The sequence below is a fragment of the Geotrypetes seraphini genome, chromosome 2 (genome assembly GCF_902459505.1).
Source record: "Geotrypetes seraphini chromosome 2, aGeoSer1.1, whole genome shotgun sequence".
In the NCBI taxonomy this organism is placed as follows: domain Eukaryota; kingdom Metazoa; phylum Chordata; class Amphibia; order Gymnophiona; family Dermophiidae; genus Geotrypetes; species Geotrypetes seraphini.
The window spans coordinates 105,021,450-105,047,817 of NC_047085.1; the positions used below are offsets into that span (position 1 = coordinate 105,021,450).

The 26,368-nt window shown below is 40.9% G+C and overlaps 1 protein-coding gene across 5 annotated transcripts in view; it reads left to right on the top strand.

The window, feature by feature from the left end:
* The window catches only part of MYBL1 (MYB proto-oncogene like 1), a 242,921-nt gene that overhangs the window by 112,860 nt on the left and 103,693 nt on the right, over window positions 1-26,368 (top strand). For all 5 annotated transcript variants that reach the window (XM_033934279.1, XM_033934277.1, XM_033934278.1 and 2 more), the window contains one exon: window positions 9,123-9,197. In XM_033934279.1, the coding sequence (XP_033790170.1) occupies window positions 9,123-9,197 (75 nt within the window). The remainder of the gene's footprint in view (window positions 1-9,122; window positions 9,198-26,368) is intronic.

The following is a 26,368-nucleotide window of genomic DNA, read 5'->3' on the forward strand; positions in this document are numbered from 1 at the left end:
CAATGTTACGCTGATTTTTAAAAAGGACTCCAGGGGAGATCCGGGAAATTGCAGACCGGTAAGCCTCACTTCTGTGCCAGGCAAAATAGTAGAAACGATTATAAAAAAATTAAATTGTGGAACATGTAGACAAACATGATTTAATGAGACAGAGTCAGCATGGGTTCAGGCGAGAGAGATCTTGTCTCACAAATTTGCTTGACTTCTTTGAAGGTGTGAATAAACATTTGGATAAAGGTGAGCCGGTTGATGTAGTATATCTAGATATGCAGAAATCTTTTGATAAAATTCCTCATGAAAGGCTCCTGAGAAAATTAAAGAGTCAATGGGATAGGTGGCGAAGTTCAGTTGTGGATTAGGAATTGGTTATCAGATAGAAAACAGAGGGTAGGGTTAAATGGTCATTTTTCTCAATGGAGGAAAGCAAACAGTGGAGTGCCGCCGGGGTCTGTACTGGGACTGGTGCTATTTAACTTATTTATAAATGATATGGAAATTGGAACGACGAGTGAGGTGATTAAATTTGCAGATGACACTAAACTGTTCAAAGTTGTTAAAACGCATGCGGATTGTGAAAAATTGCAGGCGGATCTTAGGAAATTGGAAGACTGGGCGTACAAGTGGCAGATGAAATTTAATGTGGACAAATGCAAAGTGATGCACATTGGGAAGAATAACCTGAATTGCAGTTACCGGATGCTAGGGTTCACCTTGGGGCTTAGCACCCAAGAAAAAGATCTGGGTATCATTGTAGACAATACGATGAAACCTTCCGCCCAATGTGCGGTGGTGGCCAAAAAAGCAAACAAGATGCTGGGAGTTATTAAAAAAGGGATGGTTAACAACACTAAGAATGTTATAATGCTCCTGTATCGCTCCATGGTGCGACCTCATCTGGAGTATTGCGTTCAATTCTAGTCTCCTTATCTCAAGAAAGGTTCAAAGAAGAGCGACCAAGATGGTAAAGAGGATGGAACTCCTCTCGTATGATGAAAGACCAAAACGATTAGGGCTCTTCAGCTTGGAAAAGAGATGGCTGAGGGGAGATATGATTGAAGTCTACAAAATCCTGAGTGGAGTAGAATAGGTACAAGTGATTGACTTTTCACTCCGTCAAAAATTACAAAGACTAGGGTACACTCGATGAAGTTACAGGGAAATACTCTTAAAACCAATAGGAGGAAATTTTTTTTCACTTGGAGAATAGTTAAACTCTGGAACGCGTTGCCAGAGGATGTGGTAAGAGCGGATAGTGTAGCTGGTTTTAAGAAAGGTTTGGACAAGTTCCTGGAGGAAACGTCCATACTCTGCTATTGAGAAAGACATGGGGGAAGCCACTGCTTGCATGGAACACCTTGGATTTTGTCCAGGTACTAGTGACCTGGATTGGCCACCGTGAGAATGGGCTACTGGGCTTGATGGACCATTGGTCTGACCCAGTAAGGCTATTCTTATGTTCACATCGTTTTAGACGTATACGACTGGTTGCCCTTCCCAATGTGGCCTGTTAAAAATGATCAAACCGAGCAGCAAATTTTAGTAGACCTCAAAATTTTCCATTTTGTGGGGGCATAAAAATGTCATTTCTTCCTTGAAAAGATAGTCCACAATTCGCTATTATGATGATAGCAACAAACACATTGCAAAACATTTTTCCAGTATTCATGATCTTCATTAATTATTGTTTTCATGTTTTTCAATCATATTAACATTTTGCCAATTTCTAAATCCATCTGTAAAAAATTGAAAAGAAATGGTTTAGAATTGAAGAGTTTGTAAACAAAACAATATACAGAGCCGATTGATGAAGAATACAGTAGCCTGGTATAAGTTTCATCATTAGCCTCTCACCCCAAAATCTATTGTGGCTGTAATTCCTCTTGTTTACCATCCACAAATTTTTGCCGTGAATTTTCAAATGGTCCATTGTAATGTTGCCAATTCCTTGGTCCTCGCTCTGTCCAATAATTTATATCATCAGAAAACAAATGTTTCCACAGAACAGGATTGGTGCTTCTGCTATTTACAGAGTCTGCATGTGTGACAGTTTGTGATTCTAAAACAATTTCTTCAGTACTAATTTTGTCAGAGCAAACAATGAGTGAAGAATATGGAATAAGTTCTGTCATATCTTTGTTGCTTATAGTTATTGCAGTGTTAGCAGTACTAGATGAAGTTGATGGATCTGCATCCATAAAACTCCAGTCAACTTAAGTTGTCAGTTCTGATTGATTTCATTTTAAAAAGAAAGTTAATTTTGGAATTGTTTTAAGACATTCACAAATCCTTCTCTTGTTATCTTCTGTGAGCTTATGTTTCTGTGCTCTACTTAGTCGTTGCCGTTTCATTATTACCTCGGTATAAAATTTGGTAGTACCATAGCAAATAAATGAGCAAACCTGAATTTATTAAATAAGCTACATTTGAATTTGTAAGTTTAACATATCTGTACTCTAATAAATGAGTAGTAACAATAGAGACACTGGTGCACTTAATCTGCAGAGAACTACCTTCACAGTTGCTACTGAAAGGCTGAACTCCAGCTGTGACTTTTGACAGCATATTAAATCTAATGTAATATGTCACTATGGGGCACATAATAAAAAAAACATAGACATCTTAATTGCCAGGACGTTCAAGTACCAATAATCAAAACCATCTTTCTGTACATCTAGCGAGGTGATCCAGCCTCTGTAGGTTCAGAGCACGAGATGGGTGTGGTGGAGGCATGTTATGGGTGGGCTTTGGGTGGTCTCAAGGGTGGATTAGACATGGGCGTCTTGCAGTGATGATCAAACATTTTTCAAGATATTTTGGACGAAACTTACACGTTTGGAATTACTTGTTTTAGAAAAGTCTGAGTGCCACAAAGGTGTCCAAACTGACCAGATGACCATTGCATACATCAAGGTAAGACACCCCCACACTCCCCCAGTTCTCATTGACCCCCCTCACACCCACAAATATCAGAATAGAAGCATACATACCTGTCTCCAGAACATAAGCACCTGGAAAGCCTAGTAGAGCTGCACACAGGTATCTTAAGTAGCCTGGTGGGGTGGGGTAGTGAACCATAGAGAAGGAGTAGTAAGTCCCATAAGCCACTCTAACCACTACTTTTATGGTGGAAAATGTAAGCCCACCAGAACCCATTAAACCCTACTTTACTGCCATAAAGGTGCCACTTGCAGCCATAAGGGCTATTGGGGTTGTAGACAGGTGGGTATAGTGAGCTTTGGGGGAATCGTAAACTATAAGGGAGTTCTGGAGAGAAGTTAATCTGACATCCTTTATGTGAAGTTCACAGCAGTGCCCTTTAAGGTGCCCCACTGCTCTGTTGCCATGTCTGGGTGACTAGTGCATTATAGGACTGCCCTCTTCCACATTCAAATGATCTTGTTCTGGGTGCTTGGGACTTGGATGAAATGTTGGTCAAAAATGTGGTATAAAGATAGTCATCCTGGCGATCTGGATGTCCCAATGATCTTGATGTATAGTGGTTTGCCTTTCAAAAATAGACATTTTCTTGCTGCTGACTTTGGACGTCTAGCGCCATATGTCCAAATCGGACATAGATGTATGTTTTGAAAATGCCCCTCCACGAGTCTCCAACATTCAATATACGTCCAACATTTTCAATGAAAAGAGTTCTTCACTCCAGGTGCAATCTCTCTATTTCTAAAAAAGAAACAGTATTCTTGAGAGAGCCGCCAAGATAATGAGGCATTTCAATTACAAGTGAGGGGGCTGTAGGAGTCAAGACCATATATTTCAATAAACTGCTTGAAGTGGCTGGAGACTAGTAGCTTAAAAAATCTTATGCAAGGTGACCCGCACTTTTCTTCCGGCAGACACATTCTCCCACACTGGAGCTGGTGGAGACCTTCCCGCATGATTCCTGTGCATTATCTGTTTCAAACAACTAATGCACCTTTTTAGCTGATGCCCAAAGCATGTGCTTACTTTGCTTATTGAATAATCCATCTCTATTAACACCATTTAGTAAATGAGACCTTTAGATTGTGTTTATTTTTGTGGTGGAGCTCAGTAGTAATGTTCCTGTTGGTTCTACTTTTTTTTTTTTAAATTACCAGAAGTCTCTTTATTGAAGAAATGCATGACAGTATAAAAATTCTTAGCATCAGCAGAACAGCATAACACAAGCAAGTCATAATCTAAACTCTTGTATTCCTCCTTAAGTACTCTATTCCTTAAATGTTATGTCCTGCCTTCCTCACCCTACACCTTGAAGAGTTTAACACCTAATGTGCCAATGAAGCTCCCTTGATAGTCAAGTACTACCCTGACATTAAGTCAATCAACAAAGTATCAAGTGGGAATCTAAAATTAAGGAGAAGATTCTAGATAGGGCTTACAAATTTTATTCTATTTATAATACAACTCCCTTTGATCAGCTTGCAACCTTTCCATTTTGCATATTGAACTTTCCCCAACTATTTAAGTACTAAAGATTTAGCCACCTTTTTTTATTCAGTTGCCAGAATGAGCCTGGCTGTACAAAGCGTATACTTGACTAATTGCTGTTGAGTTAGGGCAGTGGTCTCAAACTTGCGGCCCGAGGGGGCCACATGCGGCCCGCCAGGTACTATTTTGAGGCTCTCAGTATGTTTATCATAATCACAAAAGTAAAATAAAACAGTTTCTGAATCATATGTCTCTTTAGCTATAAATTACAATATTATTATTAAGACTTAGCCAAAAGGAAAGATTTATAAACTATTAAGAGTTTTACCTCAAGCAAAATTGTCATTTCTTTAATAAGACATTAACTATTTTTTTTCTGAGGCCCTCCAAGTACCTACAAATTCAAAATAAAGCCCTGCAAAGGGTTTGAGTTTGAGACTACTGAGTTAGGGTGACCCCTTGAATGGATATAATAAACAAGAAGGTAAGCGGGTCCCAGGTGGTCTCTTAATGACTACTGCAATCTAACGTGAACAGTTCTGTAAAAGGTTTCAACAGAACAGGGATATACCAGAGAATATAAGGTTTGCTTCTTTGTGAATGATATAAAAATCTGCAATAGGATAGACACCCTTGATAGTATGGATAGCATGAAGGACTTAGCGAAGCTTGAATGGTCAAGAATTTGGTACCAAAGATTTAATGCTAAGAAATGTGGGGTCATGCATTTGGGCTACAAAAACCCAAAGGAACGGTACAGTTTAGGGCAGGGATAGGCAATTCCAGTCCTCGAGAGCCGGAGCCAGGTCAGGTTTTCAGGATATCCACAATAAATATGCATGAGTTAGATTTGCATCTCAAGGAGGCAGTGCATGCAAATCCATCTCATGCATATTCATTGTGGATATCCTGAAAACCTGACCCGGCTCTGGCTCTCGAGGACCGGAATTGCCTACCCCTGGTTTTGGGGTTGAAGAATGTTGATGCACAAAACAGGAGTATGACTTGAGTGTGATTGTACGTGATACACTTAAGGTAGCCAAACAGGTAGAAAAGGTAAAAACTAAAAGGATGCTTGAACGCATAGGGAAGAGGAATGGTCAGTAAAAAAAAAAAAAAAAAGAGGAGGTAATGATGCCTCTGCATAAGACTCTGCTGAGAACTGATTTAGCTATTGTGTACAATTCTGGAGACTGCACCTTCGAAAAGATATAAAGAGGATGGAGTCGGTCCAGAGGATGGCTACAAAAATGTTTAGAAACATAGAAACATGATGGCAGATAAAGGCCAAATGGCTCATCTAGTCTGGCCATCCGCAGTAACCATTATCTCTTTCTCTCTCCGAGAGATTGTACAATCACAATGTGCCTATACCAGGCCCTTTTGAATTCAGACACAGTCTCTGTCTCAACCACCTCTTCGGGGAGACTGTTACATGCATCTACCACCCATCTACCATCCTATGCCCTCTCATTGCAGAGCTTCCTTTCAAATGAAAGAGACTCGATTCAAGCGAATTTACATTACGTAGATATTAAACCTCTGTATCATATCTCCCCTCTCCCACCTTTCCTCCAAAGTATAAAGATTGAGCTCTTTAAGTCTGTCCCCATACGCCTTATGATGAAGACCACATACCATTTTAGTAGCCTTCCTCTGGACCGACTCCATCCTTTTTATATCTTTTTGAAGGTGAGTCCTCCAGAATTGTACACAATATTCTAAATGAGGTCTCACCAAAGTCTTATACAGAGGCATCAATCCCTCCTTTTTCCTACTGACCATACCTCTCCTTATGCAACCTAGCATCCTTCTAGCTTTTGCCGTCACCTTTTCATCTTGTTTGGACACCTTAAGATCATCACATACAATCACATCCAAGTCCTGCTCTTCTGTTGTGCACATAAGTTCTTCACCCCTTAAACTGTTCTGTTCCCTCGTGTTTTTGTAGCCCAAATGCATGATCTTGCATTTCTTAGCATTAAATTTTAGCTGCTAAATTTCAGACCATTCTTCAAGCTTCACCAGGTCTTCATGTTATTCACACCATCCTAGGTGTCTACTCTATTGCAGATTTTGGTATCATCCGCAAAGAGGCAAATCTTGCCCGACAACACTTCAGCAATATTGTTTATAAAAATGTAAAAAAAAAAAAAAATAGAACCTTGAGGCACACCACTGATAACATATTTTCCTCAGAGCGATCTCCATTGATCACTACCCTCTGTCGCCTTCCACTCAACCATTTCTTGACCCAGCCTATCACTTTGGGACCCATCCTGAGAGCACTGTTTATTTATTAGACGTCTGTGTGGAACACTGTCAAAGGCTTTGCTAAAATCTTAGAGTGGATTTCTACCCAGCTGTGATCATTGTACAGTTGACGTATTTTTTCCATGTCCCCACTGCATTACGTTCATTATCCACATTAAGCAAAACAGATTAGTTTTCTGCATTATCTCCAAAAACTATTCTTAAAAAAAAAAGTTTTATCCAAGGACAAGCAGGCAACTTAAGTCTGTGACCATTACTCTCAAGTTCTTATGTGCTGAAGTAAGGAAGTATATTAAATTAATCAGGTTCTTCCTGCCTCGAGACTAAGGCAAAACTTCAGAGCAAAAATATAACCAGAACAAACAGTATGTCTCTATATGATGGTCAAGTAAACAGACACTCTCACCTACTAATTTTTCACCAATGAGAGGCTGTGACATCATCAAGCTATGCTAAAAACAGATCTGTAACATTATTCAGATTTTATTCTAGGTCCAGTCTAAAGGTAAAACACTGTCACAGAAATTGGCCAGGTAGTGAGAACTAAGGTGTCTATGAAAGTATTATGAGATCCAGGTGCTTCCATGTGTTTATCCAAGGTTGACTGCCAAGTCAGTCTGGGTGTTAGATGGGCTTCTGTCACCTATTCCCATGTGGTGAGGCTTCCCCCTTCTCTGTGTTTTTGGGTAGTCTGTTAAGGAACTTTTTTGCCGCTTCCTTGTCTGACACGATCAGCTGCTTTCCTTTATGCCATATTTTTAATTTAGCTGAATGTGCCAGAGCAAAGAATATGTCATGTTGATTGAGAGCTGCACACATCAGAGTCATTTCCTTCTGCTGAAGTACCATTTGAACTGAATAATTGTTAAAGAGGGTTCTGGAATTCTCATATTCATGCCGTTATAAAATGTATGCAGTAAAGCTTCCTTCTCTGACCGGTTGAAGCGAGCCTTTGCTGATCAGGATCTATCGTCCATACTTTCGTGCTCTCCAATTCTGAGCAAGCTCACAGCAAAACTTAGCATTAGATTTAGCTAGGCCCTGTTGGGATGAAAGCCATTGGCAAAAAATCTTGTACAGTTCCTAGTCTGACACTGTTTCCAGCAGCTCAATGACCCGTAAATTGTTTCTGCAGACTCTATTCTCTTGTTCCTCCACTTTCTCTGAGTTCATTATTTTCTTTTTGTAGCTCTTTTATGTGATAGGACACGCTCGCAACCTCGTCTTCTCTCGGAGATGTGACATTCCACTTCCATAAGGCTTCGGGAGTGCAAATCAAACTTTAATTGATTTTGTCTACCGCTGATTGGAGTTTTAGACTATTCTCCAATGCTGCTGTGACTGATCAGGAAATCTACTGGGCCCACTCCCCACCATCATAGTGACGGTGATTGCACCATCTGCCATTTTGATTTCACTTGAAGAGATCTCAACGAGTTTTAACGGGCATGCCAGAGTTTTACCACTCAGCAGCTGAACATTGGGCTTCCTAATTCTCAGGGTAGCCTGGTGTCATCGATCCTACCCAGCACAGACTCTGCAACAGAAGATAATTATCTATTTTTATCAGATCCCTCATAGAACCCCTCTTTTCTTTTGCTAGCTAGGAGGCTGCTTTACGTTTTCTAAAGTATCACAAATTTATAGCTCAAGTATTATGTTGTATAAGGGTTTTTGGTTTGGGGTTTTTTTTTTTTTAATCCTTGTTTTTAAACATTTTCCCTTTGTGGATTTTTGTAGTTGCTTATCTGCAAGTTTCATGAATTCATTTTGATCATAGCTTACAGGTTGGAAACCACTGAATTAACATACTAATCTACTTATGATTGGTGCTTTTAGTTTACTAGCTATGGGACCAATTTGTGTCCAGAGATAAACTATCAGCAGACTTTTTATTAATACTTGAATGAGCTTGTAATTGCTATAATTAAACTGTTTAGTCTCATCTTTAAATGATTTCTATAATTTGATGTTTTTTTGTTTATAACAGTCTTTTTATTTATTAGTTAAGTTTGATTCTGTGATGCAGGAGACTGCTAATAACTTAAACAATTGCATAGCCACAAAACAAAAATAAATATTGAAAAACAGAGCATCCTCAAAAAGGAAAAGAAAGCAATAACATTGCAAACTTAAAATGTAGCATGTAGCACACAGTATGGGCTCCTTTACAAAGCCATGCTTGGACCTTAATGTGAGGAATAGCACGCGCTAAATTGCCACACATGCTAACCACTACCGCCTCCTTTTGAGCAGGTGGTAGATTTCTGGCTAGCGCGCGCTAATCCGGTGTGTGCGTTAAAACCACTAGCACGGCTTTGTAAAAGGAGCCCTATGTTTGGAGTTTGATAAAGTGAATGACTTGCTTGTAAGCAAAGTGTTTGAGAATGTCATTTAGAAGTTTTGATCTTCTTACTTCTTAGATCTCAGGATACCAATATATATCACCAGAAAACAGCTGCCTGGAAAATGTTCAAAACTCTCTTGCTTTTATTCAGGTAAGATATGTACCATGCTGTCTGACATTGGCCATTCTGGGACCAATATAGCAAATACTTGACAGATGTTATTGGGGAATTTCATATATATTGCAGCTTACATACTAAAATTGGGATCCCTGAACTTTTCAAAAGAAGGCTCATGTTGAATGTTTCAGATCACTTAAAGATATAATGAATTTGTTTAATCTGCTATTCTGCCATTATTCTTGCAGCCCTGAAACCATGGTTGCTACCATGTATGGAAAAATGGAAAACTTTCATGTACCAGTTTAAATTATAGACAGAAAAAATATGGTGTGTTGGAAAAATTAGCTCTTTAGGTCGCAGTCTATGGCAAATAGTAATTCTTACTGCATGTGTCTTCCTTGTCTAAATCTTATGAAACTTAGCTATACTGTTAGTCTGGACCATATTTCAACAACAAATTCCATATCTTAATTTCTGTGTTGGCTGAAAATGGTATTACTTTGCTTTACATCTTCCAGTTAGTGTCCTCCCAGTACTAGTAAGTAACTTTTTTTTATTTGAGGTGACATGGCCAAAGTTGCTCCAATAGTCAAGGTATGGTTGCAACACAAATTTACTAAAAGCAGAAGCTGCTGCAAAGGCTAGTAATTTAAAAAATGCATGGGTGTTGTTTGAAAATACCACCTTGAAAGCCCAGACCAGATGTGTTTCATATATTAAAAATGGTAGAAGCAACAATCATCATGATTAACATGTGAGTTGAAAGAGGTTATTGCAACCAAAAGGATATCTTTCAAAAAATGGAAAAGGATCCAAATGAAAAAAGAGCATAAGCACCAGCAAGCTAGGTGCAAAGCATTGATAGAAAGGCTAAAATAAATTGAGAAGAAGCTTGCCGTAGAGGCAAATCCACATAATAAAACTTTTTCAGGTACATTAGAAATAGAAAGCCTGTGAGGGAGTTGGTTCAATCATTAGATCTTCAAGGAGTAAACATAGAAACATGACAGCAGATAAAGGCCAAATGGCCCATCTAGTCTGCCCATCCGCAGTAACCATTTCCTCTTTCTCTCTCCGAGAGCTCCCATGTGCCTATCCCAGGCCCTCTTGAATTCAGACAGTCTCTGTTTCTACCACCTCTTCCTGGAGACTGTTCCACACATCTACCACCCTTTTTTAAAAAAGTATTTCCTCAGATTACTCTAGAGCAGGGGTGTCCAACCTGCGGCCCAAGGGCCGCATGCGGCCCTGTGAAGTATTTTGTGCAGCCCAAGTCAAGGGTGATGCAGTGATTCCTCTGCTGCCCCCGGGTGTTTACCGTCTTGCCAGCTCCCTCCTGTGTCTTGCTGCAGCGTTTGCACATTTGTGCAGCCCCAGAAACATTTTTTTTCGGCCAATGCTGCCCAGTGAAGCCAAAAGGTTGGACACCCCTGTTCTGGAGCCTATCACCTCTTAACTTCATCCTATGCCCTCTCATTGCAGTTTCCTTTCAAATGAAAGAGACTCAACTCATGCACATTTATATTACACAGGTATTTAAACGTCTCTTATCATATCTCCCCTCTCCTGCCTTTCCTCCAAAGTATACAGATTGAGATCTTTAAGTCTGTCCCCATATGCCTTATCACGAAGACCACACACCATTTTATTAGCCTTCCTATGGACTGACTCCATCCTTTTTATATCTTTTTGAAGGTGTGGCCTCCAGAATTGTACACAATATTCTAAATGAGGTCTCACCAGAGTCTTATACAGAGGCATCAATCCCTCCTTTTTCCTACTTACCATACTTGGTTACGAACTTATTTGACACCACACGCCACACTCAAATCGTGCACAATATTAAACTACCTTCAGCAAATGATTTAGCACAGCATTTCGATTCAAAAATTAAAAACCTACGAAACAGCTGTTCTACAAATGACACTAATGGTAATCAAATAGCTAACATACAAGGAAATGAAATACCAGCAGACATGATCTGGAGTTCCTTTCAAGATTTAGAATGGAATAATTATATCAAGCTATATAACAAATACTCTAAATCATACTGCAGTCTGGACACATGTCCCCCAGAAATTATGAAAGCGGCTCCTTTAGAATTTAAACTATCTCTGCTAAATTACTTAGCCCATAACCTAAAAAATGGAAAATTCCTCACTAATAATGGTCACATAATAATATCCCCAATTCCAAAAAATAATAAAGATTCAGCAGCGCTGGTAACCAATATAGACCAGTAGCATCCATTCCATTCATCTTAAAAATCATGGAAGGACTGTTACATTCCCAACTGATGGAATATCTTGATCAGTTTTCTCTCTTGCATGAAACTCAATCTGGTTTTAGACCTTTGTTCAGTACTGAGACGGCAATTGCGGCTATCTTAGATAATCTGCGTCTCTTGTTTAGTAAGGGCCTTAATGCTCTGATCATGCAATTTGATATGAGCTCTGTCTTTGACCTAGTTGACCATGGGAAAATGCTACAATGCCTAGATGCAATTGGCATTAGGGAAGAGGTTTTAGACTGGTTCCGAGGCTTCCTTATGTCCTGTAGCTATCAAGTACGTTTCAATTACGATCTCTCCGATACCTGGAGCAATCCATCTGGCGTACCGCAAGGATCACCACTATCCCCATTGCTTTTCAATGTCTACATGTCCTCACTAGGTGCGCAATTGACCCAGCTGGGGATAAAAGTATTCAGTTACGCAGATGACTTTACGATCATCATTCCATTTACTAACTCTCTCTCGGAAACTACTCCCAAGGCATCAGAAGCATTAAATTTGATGGAGCAATGAATGACTGAATTCAAACTGAAACTTAATTCAGAAAAATCAAAATTTTTTTTAGCTTCGCCACACCCGCTTGACACCAAAACACCGTTATGCATCAACAACCTTAATTATCCCATTCAGTCCACTATGAAGTGCTTAACCATGAAGGACCAGGTAGACTCCTTAATCAGAAAGGGTTTTTTCACTCTCTGGAAACTTCGATCCATTAGAGCATATTTTGATATGCCAGCATTTAGAATCCTGTTACAATCCCTGATACTGAGTCAACTTGATTACTGTAACATAGCCTATTTAGCAATTTCCACATTTAGCAATTAATGCAAAATGCGGCGGTCAGAGTGATTTTTGGGCTGAAGAAGTTTGATCATGTGACACCTTACTACCGACAGTTACATTGGGTACCAATGGAGGCATGCGTGAAGTTTAAGGTCGCCTGTTTCTGCTTTAAAGTAATATACGGACTAGCCCCAAAATACATAACTGTCCTTTTCTCCTTCTCAGCCAACAGACATAAGAGAAGTTCACATTTGATCTTTGTTTCCCATCCAGTTAGAGGATGTAAACTCAAAAGACACCATCAATACCTTCTCTCACATCAGGCAGCATTATGGCCCCCTCAACACGGCCCCACATCAGGCCCCCTCAACACGGCCCACCTTTCTTTACTTTTTCCCCCTCCTCCTCCCCCCTCCCAATGATCCCTGCCCCCTCCTCTCATACAATATGCTTTGCTCCCCCTTCTCTCAAATTCAATTGTACTCTTTTACGGTAACTACCGTTTATGCTCTGTATTAGTCCTTCCTTACTTAAATTGTCAATGTAAACTAGTTTGACCCTTTGATTGTCTTGTTATGTTCTTCTTTTTCATCTGCACTGTATGTAACTCATCTATTTGTTGTGAACCGCCTAGAACTCCCTGGGTATGGCGGTATACAAAAATAAATTATTATTATTATTATTATAAAGATCTAGAACAATTGCTTATGCTTATGCTACCTATGGGGAATTCAGGAAACGCCTAAAAACATATCTGTTCCTGAAATATCTAGGTAGCTGACCTGTACAACTCTTTCTCCTCAATAACTGATCCCTTGAGCTGTTAATCTCTAACTTCCACCATGTTAAGCTCAATCTATTTGTACTTTCTTTTAATCATTGTAAACCGCATAGAATTTCACGGTCCTGCGGTATATAACTGTTGTTATTATTATTATTATAATACCTCTCCCTATGCAACCTAACATCCTTCTAGCTTTTGCCATCACCTTTTCGATCTGTTTGGCCTCCTTAAGATCATCGCATACAATCACACCCAAGTCCCGCACTTCTGTTGTGCACATAAATTCTTCACCCCCTAAACTGTTCTGTTCCCTCAGGTTTTTGCAGCCCAAATGCATGACCTTGCATTTCTTAGCATTAAATTTTAGCTGCCAAATTTCAGACCATTCTTCAAGCTTCACCAGGTCTTTCTTCATGTTATTCACACCATTTGGCATGTGTACTCTAATGCAGATTTTGCTATCATCTGCAAAGAGGCAAATCTTAACCGACAACACTTCAGCAATATCGTTTATAAAAACGTTAAAAAGAACAGACCCAAGAACAGAACCTTGAGGCATACCACTGGTAACATCCCTTTCCTCAGAGCGATCTCCATTGATTACTACCCTCTGTCGCCTTCCACTCAACCAATTCCTGACCCAGCCTGTCACTTTGGGACCCATCCCAAGGGCACTCAGTTTATTTATTAGTCGTTTGTGTGGAACACTGTCAAAGGCTTTGCGAAAATCGCAATACACCACATCTAGCGCACATCCTCTATCCAATTCTCTGGTCACCCAGTCAAAGAAATTGATCAAATTTGTCTGACAAGACCTATCTCTAGTGAATCCATGTTGCCTCCGGTCCTGTAATCCACACGATTCCAGAAACTTAACTATTTTCTGTTTTAAAAGCGTTTCCAATAATTTGCTTACCACAGAAGTCAGACTTACCGGCTTGTAATTCCCTACTTCTTCCTTATTTCCACTTTTGTGGAGAGGGGGACATATCCGCCCTTCTCCAGTCCTCCGGTACCACTCCCAACTCTAGAGACTCATTGAAAAGGTCAGTCAGCGGAGCCACTGAACTTCCCTAAGTTCCTTCAAACCCTCGGATGTACACCATCCAGCCCCATCGCTTTGTCTACTTTTATTTTAGCTAGCTCCTTACAAACACAATCCTCTGAAAATCGATCAGGGTCTACCACTCCTCCATCCCTATTCATGTTTGTCTTCTGTGGTCCCACTTCCGGCGCTTCAGCTGTGAACACAGAACAGAAATATTTGTTAAGCAATTTGGCCTTTATCGCTGAAACATGGTGGAATGAGGAAAACAAATGAGATACAGCACTGCCGGGGTACAAGCTCTATCACCAGGTCAGGACAGAAAGGAGGTGGAATAGCCCTCTACATAAAAGAAAGCATACAATCGACAAGAATGGACACAGCAGAGACGACCAACAAGCTGGAATAGCTAAGGGTTAAAATACTGGGAAGGAAAGGGCCTGAAATAAAGCTGGGCCTATACTATCGTCCACCTGGGCAAACTGGAGATATCGATGAAGAAATGAAAGCCAAGATGAAGTGAGAATGTAAAAGCGGTAACACGGTTATTATGGGAGATTTCAACTACCCTGGGATAGACTGGAGTCTTGGAAGCTCAAGATGCACTAGGGAGACAGAATTTCTGGAGGCTACACAAGATTGCTTCATGGAGCAGCTTGTTAGAGAACCTATGAGAGGAAATACCACTCTGGATTTAATCCTAAATGGGTTAAGAGGACTTGCTAAGGAAGTAGAAGTAGTGGGACCGTTGGGAAACAGCGATCACAGTATGATCAAGTTCAAGGTTGAGGTTGGAATACCGAAAGGAAAGAGAACTATAGCGACAACCTTTAACTTCAGGAAAGGAGGCAATGAGGGAAATAGTAAGGAAGAAACTTAGGAACACTTCCAGGAACTGGAAAACGGTAGAACATGCCTGGTTTTTTTTCAGGGACACGGTGAGCGAGGCGCAAAAACTGTATATCCCCAGATTCAGAAAGGGGTGCAAAAAGAGTCGAACAAAAGACCCGGTGTGGATAACTAAAATAGTGAAGGAAGCAATAGGAAATAAGAAAAATTCATTCAAGAAATGGAAAAAGGACAAAACTGAGGAGAATTGGAAAGAGCACAGGAAGTATCAAAAAGAATGTCACCATGTGGTTTGAAAAGCCAAAAGAGAGTATGAAGAGAGGCTAGCCAGGGAAGCACGAAATTTCAAACCGTTCTTTAGATATGTTAAAGAGAAGCAGCCGGCTAGGGAGGAGGTGGGACTGCTGGACGACGGAGACAGGAAGGATGTGGTGAAGGAGGAGAAAGAAGTAGCAGAAAGGTTTAACGTGTTCTTTTCATCTGTATTTACAAATGAATACACATCCAACATACCGGAACCTGAGCAATTCTTCAATGGAGATCAAGCAGAAAATTAACATCCATGGAAGTGAGCCTTGAAGATGTACGCAAGCAGATAGAAAAATTAAAAACTGACAAATCCCCGGGTCCGGATGGAATCCATCCAAGGGTTCTGAAGGAACTAAAGGAGGAAATAGTGGAACTACTGCAGCAAATTTACAATCTATCCCTGAAAACAGGCGTGATCCCGGAGGAGTGGAACCTAGCTAACGTTACGCCCATCTTTAAAAAGGGATCAAGAGGTGACCCGGGAAACTACAGACCGGTGAGTCTAACCTCTGTTCCGGGGAAAATGGTGGAAGCACTGATAAAAGAAAACATCGATGAATATTTTGAAAGAAACGAACTTCTGATAACCAGCCAACATGGTTTTTGCAAGGGGAGATCGTGCCTAACAAACTTATTGCATTTCTTCGAAGGAATTAACAAACGGATGGACAAAGAAGACCCCATAGACATCATATATCTAGATTTCCAAAAAGCCTTTGACAAGGTGCCCCAGGAACGTCTACTCCGGAAACTGATGAACCATGGGGTGGAAGGAGACGTACATAGATGGATCAGAAACTGGTTGGCGGGTAGGAAACAGAGGGTAGGAGTGAAGGGCTACTACTCGAACTGGAGGAGGGTAACGAGTGGGGTCCCGCAGGGCTCAGTGCTCGGGCTGCTGCTATTTAATATATTCATAAATGATCTAGAATCAGGGACAAAGTGTGAGATAATAAAATTTGTGGACGACACCAAACTATTTAGTGGAGCTCGGACTAAAGAGGACTGCGAAGAATTGCAAAGGGACTTGAACAAACTAGGAGAATGGGTGACGAGATGGCAGATGAAGTTCAATGTTGAGAAATGTAAAGTATTACATGTGGGAAGCAGAAACCCGAAGTACAACTATACAATGGGAGGGATGTTAGTGAAAGAGAGTACCCAAGAAAGGGACTTGGGGGTAATGGTGGACATGACAATGAAGCCAACGACACAGTGCGCAGCGGCCGCTAAGAGAGCGAATAGAATGCTAGGTATAATCAAGAAGGGCATCACTATCAGAACGAAAGAAGTTATCCTGCCGTTGTATCGGGCGATGGTGCGCTCGCATCTGGAGTACTGCGTCCAATATTGGTCGCCGTACCTTAAGAAAGACATGGCGTTACTAGAGAGGGTTCAGAGGAGAGCGACACGTCTGATAAAAGGGATGGAAAATCTTTCATACACTGAGAGATTGGAGAAACTGGGACTCTTTTCCCTGGAGACTTAGAGGGGATATGATAGAGACTTACAAGATCTTGAAGGGCATAGAGAGAGTAGAGAGGGACAGATTCTTCAAACTTTCGAAAAATAAAAGAACAAGAGGGCATTTGGAGAAGTTGAAAGGGGACAGATTCAAAACAAATGCTAGGAATTTCTTCTTTACCCAATGTGTGGTAGACACCTGGAATGTGCTTCCAGAGGACGAAATAGGGCAGAGTACAGTACTGGGGTTCAAGAAAGGATTGGACAATTTCCTGCTTGAAAAGGGGATAGAAGGGATAGAAGATTACTGTGCAGGTCCTAGACCTGTTGGGCCGCCGCGTGAGCGGACTGCTGGGCGCGATGGACCTCGAGTCTGACCCAGCGGAGGCAGTGCTTATGTTCTACATATTCCTCCCCTTTACCTTTGAGTCTCACAATGCCACTTTTGCACTTCACTAATTTATCTAAAAAATGTCTTGTCTCCCCATTTTACCGAGTCAGCTATTTTTTCTTCCATTTGCATCTTTGCTTTCCTGACTACACGATCAACCTCTCTTAACTTTTCCAGATATTTTTGCCTGTCTTCCTCTTTCTGCTGTCTTTTGTAGTTTATGAAAGCTAACCTCTTATTCCTTACCTTCTCAGCTACTACTTTTGAGAATCAAAGTGGCCTTCTTTTCCTCTTACTTTAAATGGGCACTCTGGGAAAACAAGGCTTTATCAAAGAGACTAAATTAATTCTTTGCTTCAATCTTTGCTGAGGGGATTTAAGGGAACTACCTAAGCCAGAAATGATGTTTCAGGGCGACAATAGAGAGGCATTGAAATAAATTTCTGAACCTGGAAGATGAAATAAGCCAAATTTACAAGTTAATGAGTAGTGAATCACTTGGACTGGGTGGTATACATCACAAAGTACTGAAAGAAATAAAAAATGGAAATGTGGGTCTACTATTAGTAATCTATAACCTGTCATCAGTATCATCCACAGTACCTGGAGATTGGAAAGTACCAATGTAACACTATTTTTAAAAAATATTTCCAGGGGTGATGCTGGGTACTAATAGATGAATAAGCCTTATATCGGTGCCAGGTAAAATTCTTATTAAAAAAAACAAATTTACTGAAGTAGACAAACATGGTTTAATGGGATGGATTTAACCAAGGGAATTCTTGCCTTACATTTTGTTTATTGAAGGTGTGAATAAGCATGTAGGTGAGCTAATTGGTATCTTTTGACAGTCTCCCATTAGACTCTTGAGAAAATGAAATAAAAAAAATAATCATGGGATAAGAAATGATGTCGCATAGGGGTTGGGAATTGGTTAAAAACAGAATATGTTTAAATGGCCAATTCTCTTAATGGAGGAAAATGAATAGTTGTATGCTGCAGGGATTTGTATTGCAGTTTTTTATGTAATGTAATTGCTAACTGCAATATATCTAGAAATTGGAATGATGATTGAATTGATCAAGTTTCCAGATGACAGTTATTCCAAGTTGTTAATTTGCTTGTAAATTGTGAGAAATTGCAGGAGGAGCTTAGAAGATTGGAAACCTGGGCATTCAAATAGCACATAGAATTGAATGTGGACAAGTGCAAAATGATGCACACTGAGAAGAGTATCCCAAATTATAGCTATAAGATACATTCCATATTACAAACACCACTTAGGAAAAAGGTCTAGGTATGATTATGAGCAATACTATATGTTGAATTCTTCTGCTCAGTGGGGTGGTGGCCAAAAAAGCAAGCAATGTTAGGAATTGTTAGGAAGATGTATTGTAGACGATGAAGTAAGGAATATTGTAATTGCCTCTGTATTGCTCCATGGTGCGACCTCACCTTATCCCTGGACAAGCAGGCAGCCTCACATATGGGTGACATCATCGACGGAGCCTGGATGCAGAAGCTTCGCAAGCAGACTTGCTTGTAGAAACTAGAAGTTTCGAGTTGGCTGCACCGCGCATGCACGAGTGCCTTCCCGCCCAGCATAGGGCGCTTCTCCTCAGTTCTCAGTTTTCTGCAGAGCCGAGAAGTCCATCTTTGACTCTCTGCATTTAACTTTCTCACTTTGTGCCTTCTCTCACCACGGTTTGTGTTATTTTTCTTCACGAATTGCTGTACTTACTTTATTTCTTTTATTTCAAATTTTAAAAAAAATTTTTTTATTTCTTCCGTTCAGCTGCCGGCCAACGACAGGCTTCAAGAAGTATAGCCAGTGTCAACGTGCGATTTCTCTCACGGACCCACACACCAGGTGCCTCAAGTGCCTTGGTCCACAACATCATCCAAAGTCGTGCGAACGCTGTGCTACTCTTCAACCTTGAGCCCTTAAACATCGTCTACTTTCAGTGGAGAAGCTCTTCCAGACGGATTCGACCACTTCTTTCGACTCCGAAGCCGTCCTCGGTCTCGCCTTCGACCGAGGGCCCTCCTGCCTCCACTGCTTCGACCTTGAGCCTCATCAGACCTTCTTCGTTTGCAGCGGCTCTTTCCTCGACGACGTCTGCTATACCTCCTCCTGTTTTCTCGGGTCAAATAGCTCAGCAGACAGTTCCACCGGTGGTGCTTAAGGTGCCAAAGACTTCTAAATCAAAGCACATTTCCACTGCTTCGGTGAAACCTCCAGCCAAGGCAGGTGGTCCGGTTTCAGACGCGGATCCATCCTTGCCGGCTTCTTATTTAATATTGTCATCAACGACCTAGAGGATGGAACATCCAATGAGATCATCAATTTTGCAGGTGACACAAAGCTATGCCGGGCAATCAATCGCAGAAGGACAGTGAGGAACTCCAGAGCGACTTGAAACGATTGGAGAATTGGGCAAATAAATGGCAGATGAAGTTTAATGTAGAAAAATGCAAAGTGATGCACTTAGGCAGAAAAAATACGGAACACAAATATAGTATGTCAGGTGCAACTCTTGGAAAAACCGAACAGGAAAAGGACCTAGGCGTATTAATCGATAGGACCCTGAAGCCGTTGGCGCAATGTGTGACGGCAGCGAAGAATGTGAATAGAATGCTAGGCATGATAAAGAAGGGAATCACGAGTAGATCAAAGAAAGTAATAATGCCTCTTTATAGAGCGATGGTCAGACCACACTTGGAATACTGCATCCAATATTGGTCTCCATACATAAAGAAGAATATAAAAATGCTCGAAAGGGTGCAGAGATGAGCAATGAAGCTAATAAAGGGCATGGAGAACTTGGAATACTAGGAACGATTTAAGAGACTGAGATTGTTCTCCCTTGAGAAGAGGAGACTGCGAGGGGATATGATCGAGACTTTCAAAATACTGAAAGGAATCGACAAAATAGAGCAGGAAAAAAAATTATTTACAATGTCCAATGTGACACGGACAAGAGGACATGGACTGAAGCTAAGGGGGGACAAGTTCAGGACAAATATCTGCTTCATGCAACGAGTGGTGGACACCTGGAATGCTCTCCCAGAAGAGGTAATTGCGGAATCCACCATTCTAGGATTTAAGGGTAAGTTAGATGTACATCTCCTTATGAGTAGCATAAAGTGATATGGGGACTAAAACTATGCCAGGGTACACCTGGCGGGGCCTCCGCGTGTGCGGATCACCGGACTTGATGGACCTAGGGTCTGTTTTGGAAATGGCACTTCTTATGTTCTTATGTTCTTTCCAGACCATGTTAGAGCAGCAATTTGTTCAGTTCTTTACCAAAATGGGACCGAAGATAGCTACTCTAATCCAGCCTGGGCATTCTGCAGACTCCCGCAAGGTCGAGCCTCTTCCTATGCCTCAGTCTGAGTCTACACACTCTGTACAGGGAGCAGAGTCTCTGCGAGTGTCTGGTCTGGCATCTAAGCACGTGAAGCAAGGTGCATATTCTTTGCAAGTGCCTCGACAGGAATCCTCACACTCCATACAAGGAGTAGAGTCTTTTTGGGAGTGCATCGAGGTTCCTCCATCAAGCCTCTGGAGCTTCGATCCACAGCCTCAAGTCCTATCCATTCTTTGGTGCCATCGGCTGCTTCCCTCTCCGGGGCAAAGTCTCCGAGATCTTCGAGATCTGCTTCCAAGCACCATTCTCACCGACGATCGAGACCTTCATCGAGGCATCCTTCCAGGCATAGTTCTTCTTCCAAGGAGTGTCCTTCTTCAACTAAACCTCGATCTACACCTACTTCTACTAGACTGCCGACCCCTCGTTCGAGGTCTCCACTTCCACACCTCGAAGACTCAGCGGTTTCGATTTCCTCATCCAAGTCTCCCTATTCTTTTGATGCCTTTTTTTCAGCTGAAGCTTCATCTTCGACCCAGGCTGCCTCGACGACCTCGAGTCCTTCTCGAGGCAAGGCATTACCGGATCAGATATCTTTCTATTTTCTTCGTCAGATGGCTTTGGGCTTGGACCTTCAATTGGATGCTGGTTCCAAATACTCTAAGGAGTATCTCGAAGTCATGCATCTTTCTCAATCTCCAGCAGAGTCACTTAAGCTTCCTATTCACAAGCTTTTGTCTCAAACTTTTACCAGATGCCTGGAGACTCCTTATGCAATTTCAGCTGTTCCAGGCAAATTAGACTCCAGATATAAAACTCTCCATTGTAAAGGATTTGAGAATTCACAGTTATCTCACCAATCCCTACTTGTGGAGTCTTCCTTGAAAAGATCCCATCCTTCCAAGGTTTATGCTACCATTTCTCCTGGAAGAGAAGGGAAAACTATGGACAGATTTGGACGTCGCATCTATCAAAATGCCATGATGTCCTCTAAAGTCCTCAATTATAATTTCCATTTTGTCACTTATTTTGAGATCTTTCTTGAGATCTTCTACCAAGGAATGGTCACTGAGAATATCAAGGGGATTCTCAGATCTCAAATGTGCTAATATGTGAAATATATGTACTCCATAAAAATGAATTCAGTCTGTCCACAATACTGCAATAAATTGGTGAAATAAAGTAATGATCCTGCTTTCTGATGCAATAATCTGGCACAATTCTTCCATTTTCAATTGAACTCAATGTATATAAAGATAAGTCCTTTAAATCATTTATCTGAATCAGTCCTCCTGTTTGTTCCCTTTGGTCTTGATTGATTCAGATAAGTGAATGTTAAGCGTGAAAGCTGTGGGTTAGTATTAGTGACTAGGACAGATATAAACTTTAAAATATATGTTAGATATCCATTATGTGGAGAATCTTTTAAAGTATTTTATTCTGTAACCCGGTTTGAATGGATGGTTGGGCAGAACATGTACTAAAGTAAACATAACTCACAATTTCTCATGGAGTTCAAAAACTTTGTCCTAAACTATAATATGATATATTACTGATGGGGTGTTAAAAGTATACAGTCCTCCGTGGTACCAATAACCCAATAAAATGTGTTGGGTAGAGAGCAGCGATGTGGCCTTGGTTTTTTTTGTTTTTTTTTGTGATATTTAACATCACAGATGTGCTCAGTTTCAGTTATATGTATTCATAATGTAATATTGTAGCACACTTTAATTATTTAGAACTATGTATATGAAATGTTAGTGTGCGCTGTTGTGCCCATATTATTCTTTGGGTACTGTAGCAACACATGCTAGCTCTTGTAAACATGGCCTTTGTTTATTTTTCTGCAAATATATGCCACTGTTGTACAGTCAATATGATTGTATCCAACAACTTCTGTTAGCTTATATCAAGGTTTAAGACAGATATTGTCAACTTATACTTATTTGTGTGGACCTTCAGACGGCAGACGGGCTCCAAATGCTACCGGTTGCTAACCTCTTTGTTGGTCCAGCTTTTATTGAGTATCATCCATATTTTGTTTTGTTTTTTTATCATTACTTTATCAATTTTTTTACTCTTAGTCATTATCCTCATTTTTAATGTAAAAACAGAAGAAAGCCACTTAACTTTATAGTGGACTATCCCACGTCATTAATTCACCTCTCCCGACATGCATGTTTCAGATGAAACTTTTCTTCAGGGTCGAAGGAAAACATTTGAGGGAGCCTATGTCGAACTTACAACATGCATGTCAGGAAAGGTGAATTAATGACGTAGGATAGTCCACTATAAAGTTTAGTGGCTTTCTTTTGGTTTTACATTAAAAATGAGGATAATTACTAAGAGTGAAAAATTGAAAAAGTAATGATAGAAAAACAAAACAAAATATGAATGATAATAAAAGTTGGACCGACGAAGAGGTTAGCAACCGGTAGCATTTGGTGCCCGGCTGCGTTCTGAAGGTCCACACAAATAAGTATAAGTTGAAAATATCTGTCTTCAACCTTGTTTGGGCTTTGTGGAGATGATGCGGTATATAAACTTAAGGTTTAGTTTAGTTTTAAAATATATTATCCCAGGACAAGCAAGTAGCATATTCTCACAGATGGGTGACGTCATTCAAGGAGCTCGGTATGGACAGTACTAAAGTGTTCTGTCACTTTCTCTTTCGAAGTCTTGTGACCACCTGTACTGCGCATGCGCAAGTGTCTTCCCACCTGAAGTTGGGTCATTGGACCATCAGTTCTTAATCTTCTACAAAGCTAAGAAGTTGTATATTTGGAGTCTCTCCAAGTGCGCTTTTTTCCTTCCTTTTTTTGTGCCTTCCTGTCATTTTTGTTTAATATTTTCTTCATTATTTTCATTTGCTAAGAAGCGTTCCCACGCCTCACCTTCCCGACATACATCGGTGTCTTCTCATGTATCGAGTCAGTCAATGCACGCCAAATAGCAGCATAAAAAGTCAAGGTCTCCATCTTTGCAGTTGGTGTCCCTTCGGAGGCATGCCTCTTCATCGAGGTCCCCAATGCCTCCACACCCTGCAGCACCAACTGTACTGACAACACCTTTGGTACCAGTGCTGACCTTGCAAGACCAAATAAAGGAGTTTCCTCAAAGGGAGTTGGCTTATGCTTCAGGTGCATAGTCCAAATTCCTCCCTCGGTTCTATCGGTACCAACTCAACCCTAGCATCACTCCACAAGGGACTCAGATACTGGATCCAGCTCAGCTCACCACCATCATTCTTCTAAATCTCAGCATCTCTTCTCCATCCACCCTGGATTGGAACCATGGCACAGATAGGAGTACCTTTTGACATCACTGATCTTCACAGTGCAATTCCTCTATACATCACTGACCTACGCGATCTCCATCTCCAAGAACACGAAATTGATTCAGATCTTACAAACCATACCTTAATTGACCCAGAGATCTCTGCTCCAGAATCCTATGGAATTTCATCAGACCATTCTCCACCTAGAAGAGGGTCTCCACCAGAAAGCCTATCTTTTACTAAATTTGCCAGATGGGTCAAGCTCTGCTGGTCAAAATGGAATCCGAAGCAGAACTAAAGGCTGAGCTTTTTGATTCCTTAGATTTTGATCAGATCCCTAAAAATTGTTAGAAATTCCCATTTCACAACTTAATGAAAGATGCTATGTTCAAGAGTTAGGAAACACCTCTATTTATTCCTGTGGCACTCAGAAAATTAGATTCTCTGTATAGAGTCCAATCATACCCAGGATTTAACAAACCTCAATTACAGAATTACTCCCTCCTGGTTGAATCTGCTCTCAAAAAATCTTCCAGCTCTAGAACTTATGCCAGCACTCCTCCAGGGAGAGAGGGCCGCAGGCTTTACCAGAATACTATGCTGACCAGTCATTTTCTCAGTTATAATTTTTATATGACTTTTTATTTTAAGCAGCTAGTTCAACAACTGTCACGTTACAAACAGTATATTCCAGCTGACCAACTCAAAAACTTTCTGAAAAATACCAATGAGCTCCTTGAAGCCAGAAAGTTCATAACTAGGCTGGTCTTTGATGCTTTTGATGATACATCTAGAACATCAGCTCTATCCATTGCAAAATGTCGATAAGCATGGTTACATGTATTGTAACCTAATGTTGGAGACAAAAGGTTGGAGATAAAATGGAAGAAACCACACATAAGAGCAAAGCACGACAACTCTTTCTTCTTCCAAATCATCCAAATCTCAGGCTCCTATGAGATAATATAACCCTAGATGTCAATCCATGTCTTACAAACGACACTATACTCAATCTACTTCTACTTCCTGAGTTTCTCCTCAAAAGTGTCCCAGACAGCATTGGTCTCAAAAACCTCAGTCTGAGCCTCAGCAAAAGTCTACTCTGTCCTTTTGATTTACTCAACCAGAGACTAGCCACCATTCCTCCATCTCATTCTTCTCAACCTATCGGAGATCGACTAACCCATTATCACTATTGTTGGGTTCTCAATACAACTGACCACTGGGTCTTGCAAGTCATAAAGGAAGCTATGCTCTCCATCTGCATGGAAAGCCTCCAAACAAGCCTTGAAGTCCATACTCTTTCAACTCACAGCAAACTTCCCTTCTTCAACAAGTACTCTCGGCCCTCCTGCAGCTAAATCCATCGACCAGTACCTCTTTGGCTGAGGGGCCAAGGGTTCTATTCCAAGTACTTCCTCATACCTAAGACGACACCTAATTCTCAACCACCAAGCCCTCAACAACTTCTTAGTCAAAAAGATGTTTTGCATGCTCTCCCTAGGCACTGTCTATCCCCTTTTAGAGGAGAATGATTGGCTTTGCTCTCTGGATCTCAAAGAAGCATACACTCATATCCATTCTTCCAGCCCACAGAAAGTAGCTTTGCTTTCAAATAGGATCACATCATCTCCAGTACAGAATGCTACCTTTTGGCCTAGCATCAGCACCTGGAATATTCACAAAATGTTTAGTTGTAGTGGCTGCAATACTCTGCTCCTACAGCTTTCATGTATTCCCTTCAGCTTTCATCAATCCCTTAAGTGGTGGTTCACCCCAACAAACCTCTCCAGAGGTCTGCTGTTTCACACTCCTCCACATCAGAAGATATTAACCACAGATGTGTCTGTCTGGATGGGGAGCTCATCTAGATGGTCTTCGTAATCAGGGTACTTGGACTGTTCAGGAAAAATACCTTCACATCAATCTTCTAGAACTAAAAGTGATTTGCAGGGCGTTGCACACATTTCAGGATCGCCTTCTCAACTAAGTAGTACTGATTCGTACAGACAAGTCGCTATATACTATATAAACAATCAAGGAGGCACAGGTTCTCACCCCCCTTTGCTAGGAAGTGATAAGAAATCTGAAATTGGGCCATTCCATGGAACTCTAAGCTCTTTCTTGTAGAGAGCCTTTCCTTAAAATCTTAGAAACTGGAGTCTCCCTACACATTATTCATTCTTGTCTACCGAAGGCAATTTTGGCATTTCATGTTAATCAAGGAGTTCGCTTTCCTGTCTTCAAGTCTGAGTTCTAAGAAACAGGACCGCATTTTGAAGAAGTTAGAGGTGAGAACAGTGCTTCTTCGATATCTAGGGGTCACTAACGAGTTTAGACTCTCTGACCATCTGTGCTGATTCATTCGACTAAGCAAGGTGCACCCGCTTCTAAGGCCACAGTTTTCAGGTGGATCTGTAAGGCCATTTTGTCAGCCTACATTATCTGTGGGGAACACTCATGTTTTTGTTTAGCCACATTTTAACAAGGAGTGTAGTTTCGTTGTGGGCCGAAGCTAGGGCAGTCTCTCCAGCTGAGATTGGTAGAGCTGTCACTTGGTCCACGCCACACACGTTTGCAAAGTTTTACGGGGTGGAGTTTCTAGCCTCTCTGGATCTGATGGTAAGCG